Source organism: Haliaeetus leucocephalus, unplaced genomic scaffold (genome assembly GCF_000737465.1).
Source record: "Haliaeetus leucocephalus isolate CR32 unplaced genomic scaffold, Haliaeetus_leucocephalus-4.0 Scaffold830, whole genome shotgun sequence".
NCBI classification, from domain to species: domain Eukaryota; kingdom Metazoa; phylum Chordata; class Aves; order Accipitriformes; family Accipitridae; genus Haliaeetus; species Haliaeetus leucocephalus.
In genome coordinates, this window is record NW_010973266.1 from 5,108,737 (window position 1) to 5,124,330 (window position 15,594).

The 15,594-nt window shown below is 36.6% G+C and overlaps 1 protein-coding gene across 3 annotated transcripts; it reads right to left on the reverse strand.

The window, feature by feature from the left end:
• Positions 1-291: 291 nt before the first annotated feature.
• On the reverse strand, positions 292-15,513 carry BUB3 (BUB3 mitotic checkpoint protein). 3 transcript variants are annotated; one of them, XR_775294.1, is made up of 9 exons: positions 15,299-15,513; positions 12,900-13,094; positions 11,691-11,760; positions 10,137-10,288; positions 6,902-7,060; positions 5,290-5,467; positions 4,712-4,928; positions 1,092-2,685; positions 292-521 (listed from the first exon to the last, which is right to left on the reverse strand). XR_775294.1 is itself a non-coding variant. In XM_010581994.1 (8 exons), the coding sequence occupies exons 1-8, from the start codon at positions 15,305-15,307 to the stop codon at positions 2,676-2,678; spliced, it is 990 nt and encodes a 329-aa protein (XP_010580296.1). In that variant the 5' UTR covers positions 15,308-15,513; the 3' UTR covers positions 742-2,675. The 3 variants fall into 3 exon arrangements, 2 of the variants coding, with proteins under 2 accessions (XP_010580296.1, XP_010580297.1); XM_010581994.1 differs by lacking the exon at positions 292-521 and having other exon boundaries at positions 742-2,685; XM_010581995.1 differs by lacking the exons at positions 292-521; positions 1,092-2,685 and having other exon boundaries at positions 4,708-4,928.
• Positions 15,514-15,594: the final 81 nt, after the last annotated feature.

Here is a 15,594-nt window from a genome sequence, read left to right on the forward strand (position 1 = left end):
GGAATTTTCCTACCATTTTTAAGCCAAAATGGAACTAGTAAGTCCATCCATTTCCTCCTATGTATCTTGGGCTAACTTTGCCCACTGAAGCATGCAGATATCAGTACATCAAACATTAACAGGTTTTTTCCCTGGATACTTACCAATGAAAAGTTGCACAGGTGGCATCGTTTCCAGGTTATGTTATGTGTCTTTGTTAACCAAACTATTTGGAATTCCCGCAATTCTTTCTTTGTTTTCCCCCTACGTTCTCCAGCTTATTTCACTTTGTTCCCCACAGTTCTACCCCTGTAACTCCCCACACTATCCTCTCTCCATTTCACATGTTCCTTTCTCCACATCATCACTAAGCCACCTTTTCATTCGGCACAGCCTATTTCTGCCTTCACACATTATTTATTTGGTCCCATCCTCACTTCAAGGTCTCTCTTCTCCACAAGCAGGATCATTGTTGTGCTTTCAGGTAACCACAATTTATTTGTGGGCTCAGTCCTGTGTTTTGTAATATCATACACTCTCAGCTGAGAAGAGATGGAGAAACAACAGATATTGCACGTTTGTTTTGCAGATACATATGTATTTATACCTGCACACACGCACATTGTGGCATAGGAACCTGGAACACTTGACTGTTTTCAACGCAAAGTCTGCTGTTTCAGCCTACAGTTATCCCCCAAACTAGGAATTTTGCTTACTACTTCTTCTCTAGTCATTCTTGCAGAAACCTTTGGTTCCCATGGTTAGGCCCCAGACTCTATGTATCAATGCATTCCTTAAACAAACAAAAATAAAAAAAACAAACACCAAGGTGTCATCACATCCTAAAGTGACAGCAAACCTTCAACCTTTGCCCATCATCACCAAGTCATGTACCCTCAATGCAAAAAAAAGCCAATTAAAATTGGAAGAAATAGGGATGGTACACATCTATCAGAATAGAGGCAGGATGCTACTGAGGGCATTATTCATATTTAATTCAGGAAGATTTTTTTTTTTCAAACCTATCAAAAACAGTTTATACTATCACAGAATCCATATCTAGCTCATGACAAACTATAAAATATTCCACATAACTCATTTACTATGCCCACCTAGTAACAGCTCAAGCTTGTTAGCTTTCTGCACACACAGAGCCCAGCTTCCTCTCCATCACCACCTTCTTTGCAACGATCGGTTACTATTTCTGTTGTCAGCAAGTTTGTTCTCTTAAAGGTAATAAAGTACTCCCACTGGCTATGCAGGCACTGATAACTCAGAAGAGAAAAAGTTGGAAGTAAAGTATGAATCCAATCACCACTCCAAAATACCCACACCTTAATCATCTTTGATAAGCCTCAGTTTTGTTCTGTCCCTCCTTACTGTTCACTACAAAGTGAATACTTAATGCTTAAGTACTTCCCAAACACCTGATACAAGCTACTATTAAGAGAGCAGTCTGACAGTCTGTTCTGCAGAGTTGGACGAGATAGCTTTTATTGGTGGTACTAATCAGAAAGCATTTAACTTTATTTCCACAATAATAACAGGAATGTGCAATATTGAATATATTCTTTTTAGCAGAAGATGGATTTGCAGGTTAGGTTCTTGATCAGATCTACATTCCTGCTTAGAAAAAACAAACACACAGCATTTAAGTTGTTTTTTCTAATACTACTATCCTAAGAAATTTTTAATTTGTCCAAGTTCAAGCATCTCCTCACACCCACCCCCTGCTCTAAAGAGGCTGATACAAAATTTGATTACAGATTAGACTTCTTACCAACTGACAATAAGGCAAGCAAGACATTCAGAGGAACAGCATATTTTCATGGGGTTTTGTGGCCAGAATGACATCTCCATTGTGGGGAGATTCCTCTTTTCTACAGTTCCACTTGTGTTACTCCATAAACCCTGGGCTACCAGGTCAGATCTGCAGACCTGGAACAGACCACTCAGCTGTAGGCTGAAACTCTACATTTGCTCCCCTCTACCCTCAATTCTTCCCAAGCATCATTAATTTTAAGCTTTTATGCAGTATTTGAAAGAAACCCAAGTACCATGTGTTCAAGTTCTTTCCTCCAGAAACAGTTAATGATTCTCCAATTAACATTCAAGTCAGAGATAAACAAGCCCACCTAATACAACTTTAGGCTTTTGTAGCCCTGTGAAAACATTGCCTGGAGAGCCAACATCCCCAGGTAATGAAGGAATTCCCAGTTCATCTCACTGGAAAAAGACAAAAGGATCAGAAATTTTCCGTCAGGAAGATCTAGAACTCAAGAATTCTTGCAACTTAAAGGTTTGGTCTTAACGTTTGTTTCACAAACAGTAAAGGTTGTTACACAAAGTATTTATTTTCAAAATACCTATGGATATTTATTGAACAATTATGAGACCACTGAAAGTTTTCATAATTATATACTACAAAATGTGCTAAGTTTTTATAAAGGTATATGCAAAGTTGCCTACAGGACTGAACTAATTTAGCTACAGACAGCAGATAAAGAAAACAGTTTCACTAATATTATAAGCAGGCAAGTAATGACAGATTAAGATGTACTACAATACACAAACAAGTATTTCTTAGTTAAAAACAACATCAGTACAAAGTTTGTTCTTCTCACTTCTACTGTTTTAGTTTAGACTTGTTAGGAGCAGGTGGGCACCTCTTGCAGAGAAGAAGTATCACCAGAAGTCTAAGTAGACCTGAAATAAATAAACTGTATTTCAGCAAGCAACATTTAGAGTAATCATAAGCAGGTAAAACATTCGACATTCTATAAAAGCAGAAACGTGTAGAAAGACCACTTTCACTTGTATCATGATACAATACATAATTTAGTGATCAAAAAGCTGATCTCGCCAAGTTTTCTTTATATAATACAGCACCATCTTGATGAATTTAAAAACACATCATGCAGAAATGCTAAGTGATTCAAATTAATATGCAAAAAGATCACTATGAAACAACTATTAGTCTTCTGACCTAAGTAGCTTACTTCTAGAATAAACCAGAGATGACTCACACTACTGTAACATTAAAATACACACATCATTCTTAGTGCCCTAAGGTTGGCACAAGCAACTTGTAAATGTCAGAAAAGCATATAAACCTTGTTAATGTTTTCAGAAATTCATTTAAAGATAGAAACAGGTCCAAAAAGATGCCTGTCTAAATGCATTGCAATTACGTTACAATTATTTTCCAAATACACAGATATGCTCTGTCTTTTCTCAGCTCATTACTGACTCAAACAATTTGCTCTTCTGGGATCAATTGTTTGCTAATAAATAATTGTTTACAGTCACAAAATGATATTAAGCAGTATTCTTATTAGTTTTCCTTCTACAGCCTAATAAGATTCAAAACTAGCTGATTCCCAAGAGTCTAACCTTAACCTTGCTGTGTTTAACAGCCCAGGAAATGATGAACCATCTGTTTCAGAAAATAATGGAGGGCCAAGAGGAAATATTGTTTAATTGTAGATTAACCTCCTCATACGGCAGAATGAAGCATCTACAGAATTAGCAACCATAACTAGCAATGAACAAAAATAGCTTAAAGCAACTTTTACTATTACAAGACCAACAGCAGCAAGTATTCTTTTATCACCTTTTTTTAAGCCCTCCCAAATGTATGTAACAAGTACAACCTAATTTTAAAAATAAATTTGAATCACTATCTTTGGATTTATTTTTTTTTAATTGAGGAAGCCCCAGAAATAAATACTGAAATAGTTCTGGTTTTATTTTTCCATGAGTATCAAAATTATTTTAAAACGAACATCTGCAAGTGAGAGATAGTGTATTTACTCTTCTGTAACTTCCACCTCACATCTCCACAGCGATAAAATGGCTGCTCCAAAGCAATATACAAGTCACTTAAGGAGGGAGGAGGGGGGAAGGTCTTGAGGTTTTAAACTCAAGAACTTTGATCACTTATGTGTGTCTATTTACGTAGCTACTTAGATAATAAATAATGGAGACAACCAGATAAAGTGTAAGACAGTTTGAGTACTGGAAGAAAAAAAAAAATAGCAATGACAAACCACAAGAATTTGAAAATAAAAACAACTGCTTCTGTGCTAGCATAATAAAGAGTAGTGCAGTTCTCCACTGTGACAGCAATTTTTCTATGTAACATTCATGCCAAAGCAAGCTTAACAGAAATCTTTTACCTCCATCAATCAGTTTGCCCCATTTTGACAGCAACAATGATAGAAAAGCATGTCAGACGGCTGCAGCGAACTCCAATACATGCTAACTGTGAAAGCTTTTCCTTGATTTTACACAACCTTCCTGGAACAGTATCTAGATTCACTTCTGACTGTGACAGCTGGGTGCATACTCAGTGCGTAAAGATTTCATTAATTAAAAGTTTTAAATATCCAAACACAGTAACATTTACTCAAATTATTCTTGAATTCTTCACTTAATTCTTGAAGCAATGAGGTAGCAGTAACTCCACCGCTTCATATAATAGCACCCATTCAAAAAGGATAAGAGTTTGACATCCTTCTCCTACTAAACAACTAGGCACAATTTTATCCATCAGACGTCTATCAACCTACGGATATTGAAAGCTTGGGCGAACAAGATAAAATCAAAACCAACCCTACTGTCAAGCTGCGCTATCTACTTGCATCAATAATGCTATTCATGAATTTAGGAAAATTAATAAATCTTGGGATGAATGCTCAGAAAGTCTCAAATACAGGTGAAGCATACTCACTTCGGTTTTGTTTCTGCATCTGTCACTTGGCGAATATAGATACCATCTTCAGGATGTTCAATGTCATCCATTTCATACATATATGAAGAAGCTATTGCAAGGGTAGTTCCATCATTGCTGAAGGCAAGTGATGCTATGCTTGTGGGATACCGATGGAACTGACACAGCCGCTTTTTATTAAATGGATCCCAAATATTTACAAATCCATCAGAACCTCCTGAAAATTAATTTTTAATAACAGTTTGTAAATTATAATTGGGAGAACAGTAAGACTGAAAAGATACAGCAAAGGGGAAAAAAAAAAAGGAAGAGAGAAAGTTACCTGGAATTACTTCGTCAGTAAAAACACAGGGTTATAGAGTTGCATAATTCAGTAAAGAGCACATTGAGTATTTCCCAAAATCCCTGTTAAAGCAATTAACGCTCACTGCATCAAATAATTTAAAAACCCTGCTCATTGCAAGAAATACGATTTAAATGCTTAAAAAGTAAGGGCACATGAAGTAAAAGCTGACCTGTTTAAATCAAGAGTAAAGGAATTGATGCAAGTGTTGCAAAAGATTGAGTATCTACTCTACCTGTAGCAAACGTGTTGTGGACATTGTGGAAAGAAATAGCATTAACTGGATAAATCTGCTCAATGTTGTTTTCCTTCAAACGGTGACATTTGAATGCGTATTTCTTCTTCTGGATTTCTGGACTTGGATCCAAATATTCCACTGCAACACGACCTTCAATAGAACTTAAAACATAACCCTGCCAAAAAAAATTTGGAGATACACATTTTAGAAGTTTACAACTGGAAAAGAGATTGCAATACAATTTATCTTATATCCCTCTAAATTCAAATAAATGAATTGTAAACAGTCTTAAATTGTGTACAACCAGAAATTGTTTGTTACCACAGATCCATGGCATCATCAGTAAAATCTGCTTCTAAGAAAGAAGTAATGAGAATATCTCGGAAAGCTTTTTTCTGCATTGCACCATAGTTTTAAGCTGAAAGTGAGACTTTTAATTACCCCCGCAGGTCCAAACACAAGTTGATTTGGGGAAAAAAAGTGTTAAAAGTGTTAAGAACCCCTTGTATTCACCCACCTATCCCCCAGGGCCTAAATATCTGAAATATTAGAGATACTCACGGGACTATTTAGTTTCAGAATTACATTAAAATTAGTTCAGAGCTTTATACTACCAACTAAACACTCAAGTTGAAGTAGTCTTTTCAGTGAAACTTGATTATAAGTGGCGTCCACTTATCCAGTTAATTACAGTCCTGACTTAGAGCAACCCGAGATGCTTTCATTATAACTTCTGAGTTGAGCCCATAATAGATCTCCAGAAGTGGGACTGTAACGATATCTAGCTACAGCAAGGTTCTTTAAAATCCTTGACACAATACAATCTGGAAGATCAGCTTGTTTTACTATAACTAGAACTTAAAACAGACAAAGCATTCATGCCAGTTCAAGACCAAGTAACTAGGTCTCGCAATTCCTGTACTATCACTACGTACACAGAAAAATTCCCTTCCAGATTAGTTTGTCAGAAAAAGCTAATCATCTTGCTTTACTTCAGAAAGAGAAATACCACAAATACGCTACGTTAACCTACACGGAACAGCTGTATGATCACCTAAATTGTGCAGTTCCCCCTAGATAATGGATCGTGGGTTCTTGAGTGCGTGACACAGACTCAAGACTTAAAAAAAAAGACAGAAAAATATACAAACGACATCCATACAGTTTTAATCCTGCCCCTATAGTTCACAGCCTATTGAAGAACCTAGGGCTACAATGCATAAATGCTGCTGAGCAACCACCAATTCTGTCTTCCTCTCTTCTACTGCAACTTTGTGGGGTCCCTTTTTTGGGTTTTTTTTAATTACATGCCAGCATTGTGATGCATTAAACAAGCTATTTTTAAAAAAGGAGACAAAATTGCCAAAAAAATGAAAACATAATACACTGCTAAGTCAGTGACAAACATTCCTAAGCTGCACTATTAAAAAGAGTTAACCTGCAACAAGAAGCCTCAACACCATTTTTTTCCCCCTCCCAGAGTTTGATTATGAAACTTTGAAGACCAGAAATTTTTTAAAATGAAATATGCAGAAAATTTGAAAAATAAACCACCATTATTCCTAAAGAATACTCAGCAGAAAAGTAATTACTGATATGGTTCCCATACCTGTTTATTCGGAAACGCTCTGATACAGCGGGTTTGGTACTTCAGACTTGACTCTCTTCGCTGCTGAACATAACCCATGTTCCGCAAATCCCACACCAGCACTCTCCGACCTGCCGTCCCCACAATCAGTCTATCTCCAGACACAGAAAGCGTGTAGACCTTTTAAAAAAAAAGAAAATTACAATAGTTAACACTTATTAGCCTGGATATCCATTGTTCTTTGTACAAAATAAAATGTCAGCAATATGCAATAACAGAACAGGTGACATCTACAATAAAGTCTATAGCTATAGAATTCCCTTTAGCTTTCATTTATAACTCAAATTTGGGATAAACAGCAGTGGTGTGCAGCTGGTTAGTGATAAGACACTGATGTAGCATTTTAAAAGCTCACCCTTAATTTTGTACCCTAGCACACAGCTGAAAAAGTCAAGCCCACTGCAGTCTCATACTACATATAACTAATTTAGTAAAAAAAACCCCAAATTTAATATGCATTTGCTCTTGTGCAATTCTACATTTCAAGCACATTTGTTCAGTTACCAGTCTCCAGATCTCAGCGATATCCAAATAATCTTCCACACGTGAGATTTCTTCCTTTTGCTGGTGTTACCAATGTTCTAAATGCTACACATGTACAGAAGTATTTCTGTATCATTCAAAAGGGAAATCAGTATTATTCGAGTTTTCCTCAAAAATTATTTCAAGCATTAAACTTATTGGGTATTTCAAAGCAAGAGGCAAACAGATACAAAGTTACAGGGTGGGAAAAAGGGCATGGACATTGGAATTCATCTTTGCTTGGTATGCACAGCTTGCATTCCCCCACTATCAATTCATGATCCTGCAGTTTAGTTTTACAATACCACATAACACGTTTTTCTTCTCAGTTTTCCTCCATCTGCTAATCACGTGTTTTTCTTTTTAAACAGAATACTTCAAGTTGACGTTCATGTTAATAAAGGGAAACAAGTTGCCAAGAAATAATTTAAAAAAAAACCACAGTACTTCGTATACTTTAATAAAACTAAGTGAAATTGAAGGAAGCAATATGCTTGACATCATTAAAAAAGACTACAGCTTGGAATTTCAACTCTACTCCAAAAATTGGCTCAGAGGTTCTAATTTTCGTTTATCAAATTTCTCATGAAAACATTCAACATATAAATCGTTCTGTTTCCAGCTATTACTTGGGATGCAGTTAATCTGGAAATAGGTTAAGAAAAAGGTTCAGTCAAAAACTCTGTGCTAGCAAATGAATTGCAAGCTGTTGATACACAAGCAAGACAGAATCCAGCTACCTATAGCTGTCCTGTCACTGAGCTGCTAACAAGAGCTAACTATAGGAATGAGCTTTTTCAAAAGTGATCTAATGCAGCTAAATACATAGGAATCAGATATTGTCTACACCTCAGATCAAGAATTGAAAGCGTAAGAGATCTGGTATCCTGCCAGAAGGCTTCAATTTACTTTTGGCATGTCCTTGTAGAATTTCATTCAAGCACCCAGTTTCACTTTCTGGTTCTCTGATAAAGCCCAATAACATTACCTGGTTCTGGTAAGACTGCACTGAAATATCAGACAAAACAACTTTTCTCTCCATTTGCTATAAACATTTCCAGAGAAACTATGTTTTCAAAAAGTTAATTTCTAATAAATAACTAAGCAGACAGATGTGTATGTGAGTTGGTGTATGTGTGTGTATACATATAAAAAACTTCCTTTAACCAATCCACATTCATTCAGCATGCATTCTTGTTCTAAAATGTGATTATTGAACCTCCCTCTTAAGACTGAGGTCTTAAGATGTGGAATGTCTTAAATGTTCACACAGGAGTTGCCTGAAACCCCTGATGATCCCAATTGCCAAATCTGACTTGCGTATAAAAAGGGCAAGAAAACTTTGAACCAACAGTAGTCACACACTTTAACAAGACAGTTTTTCAAATCTCCCTTCGTTATTGATGTAAAAATTGATCCAAAAATATTAATAAACATTTTATATGTATTTGTATACATGTATGGAAACAAAGGCATGAAGAACATTAAATATCTTAAATCTTCTTTACAAACTGATGTCACACCTGTATAGTAAGTATTCTTTCTACACCACACAATCATAAATCAAATGAAACCATTGTCATGCAGTTGAGTAGGTATACACATTTATCAAAGGCAGTATTAAAAAAAAATGACATAATGAACCTTGCTGAACCAATAAGCAGCTTGATTCACTGTGGCTGTCCATTATATGATATTCTGTCAGCAATTTATCACAGTTCTTTACATGCTACATACAACTATAAATCAAAACAAGAAATAATGCAATTACTTTATTCTGAGCAAAGGTCTTGCCAGAAGTAGATTCAGCTATGTTGTAACAAAATAGCTATTTAGATGCAATAGGGAATGTAATGATGGCTCATAATTATGACTTGACACAATACAATGTGACAGAGCTAAATGAAATTTAAAACAGGTATAGGCAAAAAAAAAATTCATGTGTAAAATTATCCAGCAACCCAGTCTGTGTTTAGAAGTCTATAAAAAAACAAAACAGAAATTACTACTCTAATTCTTTCAATGACACCATTGTAAGCAGTGTAAAGATTAACACGCCATATAACCATTAGAGAAAGCTTATGACATTATATTTTACCTTATTTCTCTTGGTCTCTCATTAGCACAGAGGATTTTCATATTAGGAGAATGTCTGAATTTACTAGGCATTAGTACAATGACAGGTAAATTACAGTACAAGCAATTCTGTTCAATCTTTTAATACAAGTGAAAAAACAAAATATTATTTCAGGCATCGTAAATGGCCTCTTACTCTATCTCTACACACATTTTGAAATAATCAGACCTTATGACTGCCGGGATCTGATATATCTAAAAGTCTTAACATTTAAGGAAAATGATAGTGCATATTACAATTAAGCCAAGGATTATTAACGATTGTGTGTGAATTTCACATGCTGTTTTCATTAGGTTTTCCTTCCTCAAGTTTGTTTTCAATTATAAGAATTTGGTCCACCACAAGCAATGAGAATTAAGTTATGCTCTCCTATTGATGAAAGCTCATAGCCTTAACCTAAAAATTGCAATATATTCTGAATATCAATATTTTTAAATGCAATATTTTCACAGCTTAAAAACCATTAAACGTAACTTTTCAAATTCAATTCCATTTATTATTTAACATATCACCTGGAATACAGCATGCAGTACGTACCTTTTCAGGTTGAGAGAAGGTTCCTGCATTACAAGGAGTTCTGGGATCCCACAGTTTAACTGTTTGATCCCAGCTTCCAGTCACCATGACATTCACTTCTGGGCAATACTCAACACACCTGATAGGAGCATCATGGGCACCAACAAGGTTTTCTGTAAGAAAATGCAATATATTGCAACTTTGCTGGCTTTACAAACAGTCAGAATGTGTTGAATAAAGAATAAAAAAAGGACACAGTACTGCGGTACGAACACATGATTTTCTGACATTCCCACAGGTGTATTGATATGCTAGCAGTCCCTTTAAGGATAGTTCAGTCTTCAGAAGCATAACTTTTGCAAAGATCAGGACTGTTAAATTTAAACTTATGTCTCCTAAGATTATGAAAGGAAGTTAAGAATTTTAGGCAGCCAGAGAGAAGACCTTCAGAGGTATAAAGAAGCGTTCAGTATGAAATGGTATCACCACCTTTGACACAGACACCAATACAGAGAGTGACTTAAGCTTGTATATATTAGCATTATGACAAAAGAAAGAAATTAATATTACATATTAATAAAAATATTAATATAAGCACTTCTAGAAGGTCATCTATAACAGAATTATTTGACCTTTTTCATTACATTACTGCATACACAAGTTTGTCGAGCCCTGGCTATTGGTTGGTTCTAGCGATGACATTTGTCTCAGGCTGAGATTCACTTTTCTCTTTAACACGCATACAAACACACACAAAAAAGTTAAGACAAACTAGCTCCATAGTTTGCACTAACGAAGCACTGGAACTGTTACTGTCAAGCAATGTTTTGTTAGAAAAAACTGTAGCATAAGGCCACGATGAGACAAAGCAAAAGCTTTATATACATTCTGCCATAGATGTGAAAGATCATTCTAAATACATCTAAACCACGAACCTTTGAAAAATAACATGCTCGGTTTGAGTTCAGCTTAGCTAATTCCCCCTAATTGAGACACAGAAGCCTATGGCAGAAGCAGGATTATCACCAGAAATCCAGTTCAAGGCATCCTACAACAAGCATCTACCAAACTTTCTGGAAAACCGTCAAACACTTCCATGCTTTTAGGTGGTACTTATTAGGGCCTCTAGTTATTCTGCTGGATAAAGGTACATATGATGTGAACCTTAAATCATCACTGTGACAAGTATATATATAGCTATTTCCTTTCCTTCCATTTTCACCTTCAAATAAGTAAAAAAAAAAAATACACATGTAAAATACGTCCATGAATATTCATCACAGGAAAAGTTTAAACTCTCAGTTTGGCAGCAACAGATTCGGCCCTTCTGTTAAAGGTGTTATAGCACATTCTTCAATTACACAGTAAGAAATACTGCCTTGTTCAGTGTCTTGGTGATGAGAAAGGGCTGCATAGCAAAGGAGAATGCTGAGCACTAACACCGACAACTTAAATCAATAAAGGCTACTACTTAAAGCAAATATCCCCCATCTACAAAACTTGAAACATATTCCACTCATGCATCTGAAGCTTAGAGCAGTTGTTGAGACCACTTACAGAATTCAATCTGCTTACCTTGGTCCGTGTTTAAATCGTGCATTTTCAATTGCTGATCTAACCCTCCACTCCAGGCATGGGTAGGATCCTATAAAGCAAAAAATTTCACCTTATGACATGCATTAAGTTTCCCTGGCTGCTCTACATTTAATCTCCTAGGCTCATAACACAGGACCTGCTTTCAAGAGTTTTGGGAAGATGGGAATTAAGACAAGGGTTAAGTTCCAGCCCAGATCTAAACAGGCAGATGACAGAAGCTTTGCAAAATGTTTAAGTAAAGCGCTTTGAGCTATATGATTTTTTTTTTTTATTTACAAGTAAAACTACAAAGAAACAAAAGCAGTTAGAGGCCGTATCAAATAATTTCTATTTCTGTAACAGCAAAATACATAACACTTATCTTTAAATGGCCATCAACCTAAGCCAGTTCCACCTAATTGAAGTTTATTCTTTCTAAAACTAACTTGGAAACTAGAAACCATTTGAGAGCCTCTGTGTTGCTCCACAGTACAATATTAGCTATGTGACAAAATGTTCAGTGAAAGAGGCACAAGCAGAATTAAAAATTTAAACTGATCCTTAAAACATCCTGTTACACATCAAGATCAAGTCACTGGAGGACATGCCAGAATACAGTGCAAAAAAAAAAAAGACGCTAGTTGAAACTTTCCATCAAAAAAAAAAAAAAGGCAAAACAAAAAAGTGGCACCAATAAATTTAAACCAGTCATATTTCAAATCCAGTGCATTAAAAATACAGAAATCAAGTGTCTGGTAAATGGCTCACTTGGAACAATGCCATGTTTCCAAAACAGCACAGTATGAGAAGGTTAAAAAGAAAAGAATAATTGGCTATGGGCATTTACTGTGAATAACGATTTCTGGCTATATACTACCAGTATGACTCTTTGAAAGAAACACGCACACAACTTACCATGCCTTAGCAGAAACAGCACAAACCAGCTCAAATTACTTTTGCCTATCACTTCTACCAGAAACAAGTTACTTGTGTGCCTGCACCCTTCACAGGAAATACCTATATTTAGGACTAGAACGACGTTCATTAAAAGAAGAATAATTGGCAAAAGCAAGCTATTTTTTTTAAACCTAGATTTCGGATAGGATTTCACTATCCCTTTAATTTCAGGGACTGACAATTTCTCATTTACCTTGGGCACTGTATGTCGATAAAATAATAATTTAAAAAAAAAAAACTTCACATACTTACGTAAAAAGCGCAGTCAAGGACAGCTCCTGAATGTTGGTATTTGAGTCTCATGGTGTTGGCAGGAACATCATAGAGCCGAACAGTTGTGTCCCAGGATGAAACAAGCAGAAACTGAGATGTATTTGGACTAAACTTTACTGATGAAATGCCATCGTCTGGAGTTTGATTTAGTTTGAACTCGTTTGATCCCGTCATCTGAAGACAAGACAATAACGCACAGATACCATTTTAGTAATAACAAGAACATAAGCCCAGCAAGTTAGTTAGCTGACTGATCCATCTTAAAGGTAACTTAAAGTAGACCTGAAAAGTTTACTAGGTTTTACACAGGAAAAATTTCAGAACACCCAGATTTCTGACAAACTCTCTAAAATTCAAGATGCTGATCACTGTCCAAGACCTCAATCAATTCCTCCCCCTATAGAGAGCTTTTAAATCTAAGCATCAAATATAACATGGAATAAACAGTAAAAAAGTTTATTTTTATTATTATTATCATCTATAAGCTTAGATATTGTTACTTACAAATTTATTTTTCCCCCACTCTACTGTGTATGTATGTGGCTGTATTTTTCAAAGTAAGTATTTATGAATTACTGTGAGCATCAGGAAGTTACTTTAAAAAACACAAGCAGGCAGAAGGGAATCTGATTTTGAAAAGTCCAACAAAAAGTACTGATTTGTTCCTGATTTGATATGACTGTCATATACTTCCAAGAATTGCAACTGGATCATCTTTTAAATAGTTCTGGGCTCTCTGCAACTTTCCAATCCTTAAGCTTCCAAAAGTGCTACAAAATATTTCCAATGAAACAGCTTTAAGATTATTTTTTCCTCTTAGAGTCTAAAGAAGGTCAGATCAGAAAAGAAAGTTATGCTTTGTGGGCTACTGAAATGTAGAGCAAACATATAAATGTGATGCGATAGGAAAAAAAAACACAATTCAATGACAGATCGATGACTCTGAAGGTAACTGCAGCACTCACTTCATAGGACTAGTTGTATGTACAAAAATTCAAAGGAGAGCAGGGGCTATCAACAGCAAATTTCAACTGGGAAAACAGTGCAGAACTTACAAACACTCTGAAAGAAGAAACCGTTCATTATATGCACACCAACAAAATCACCAAAACTTTTTTTAAGGCTTCAGAAAGCCTTAACATCACGTTTCCCTTATGCTGAAAGGACAGAGAAGTAAATTAGCTCAGATTCTCTATAACACTATCACTCCTGAATTTGTACATACAACTGCAGAGGTAAGATTAGACCTCTGAGAATAAATCACGAGAGAATGAGCATATGAACTAGGACAAAGTTCAAATTTAGCGCACAATTATTCTAGTTCAGGACTTGCAAGTAACTGAACAATCATCAACTTGTATAATAATGTGAGCACTACACATTCTTACACTGGAAAAATTTCCTAAGTGGGAGCTTTGGTAGGTGTTCTGTAAGACATCCTTCAACAAAACAAAAAACAAACACACCAACAACACACAAAATGTTATTTCTGTTATTTCAACATGAAGTGAGAAAAAAAACTTTTAAGAATAGGAAATAAAAAACTTCTTAACCCCTTTTTTCAGCTCTGCTTTGGGAATATTCGGGCAAAAGAGAGACAGGCTTGAGAATTTGCCACACGTATTTCTATATGAATACTATAGAGAATTTGACAGCACCTTCATCACACTTTCAACAGTGAAGTGTACCTCAGTGAACGTTTCAGATGGATGAACAAAGACACAAAATCTAAAGGAATTCAGAACAACTAGGAGAATTAGACTGGACATGCTAATTGCCTTGTCTACTTGCAGCAGAAGACTCAACAAGCATGAGGATTTGAGGCACCTGGTACAACAGTTACCAACCAGCCCAAAAGCAATCAGCAAGCAGCACTCCAGGAAGCAAAGTTACCTACATCAGAAACCTGGAGGGATTGCAGAATTTAAATATATCCTGCCTTTTACATATGTTACCAAAAAAAAAAAAATTTTTTTTGAAAGTCACACAAAGAGCTCTGCACATTTTCACAAATGCAACTGCTTCACAACTGGGATTGCCAGACAACAGTAACTGCCACGCCCACCTGAAACAACAAAGTCCTGGTAAAATGTTCAAGCACCACAAGAGAGAACTCATAAAGACGACGTTATAGTGAAGATGCACACTGCAGAAACTGCGATGCTGACTAAACGACAGGGTGCACTTTTGCAATCCCATCATTCCAAAAGCTCATTTTTACTGAGCAGATAAGAGACCAGCGCTTTTATAGCTCCTCTTAACACAGCGCACTCTTTCATTTAGCTGCACGGTAAGCGTTACTCTAACAAAGCAGGCCGCTTTGTTGAAAGCGACAGGACGGCCAGCCTGCACCTTCATTAAGAAGACACTGAAAGTACCGTTTTCATATTGCACGAGTTCCTCTCGCTGCTTCACGCAACGCCACGGAAAAGCTCTTTCTTCCTGCAGCTGCAGCAGCGGATCACGGAAGCGCTGAGGCGTCACGGCCGCTCTCGCAGCTCGGTCCCGGGGAAACACGCGTCGGGATGCGGGAGATGCTGCCGGCTGCGGCGGGAAGGGAAGAGAGTGAGAGAAGGGCCCGAGAACCGAGCGAGGGCCGAGGCTAGCGACGGAGAGGCTGCGGCCTCGCCGGGGAACGGACCACGGAGAGCCGGGGCGCCCCGGGAAGGGCGGG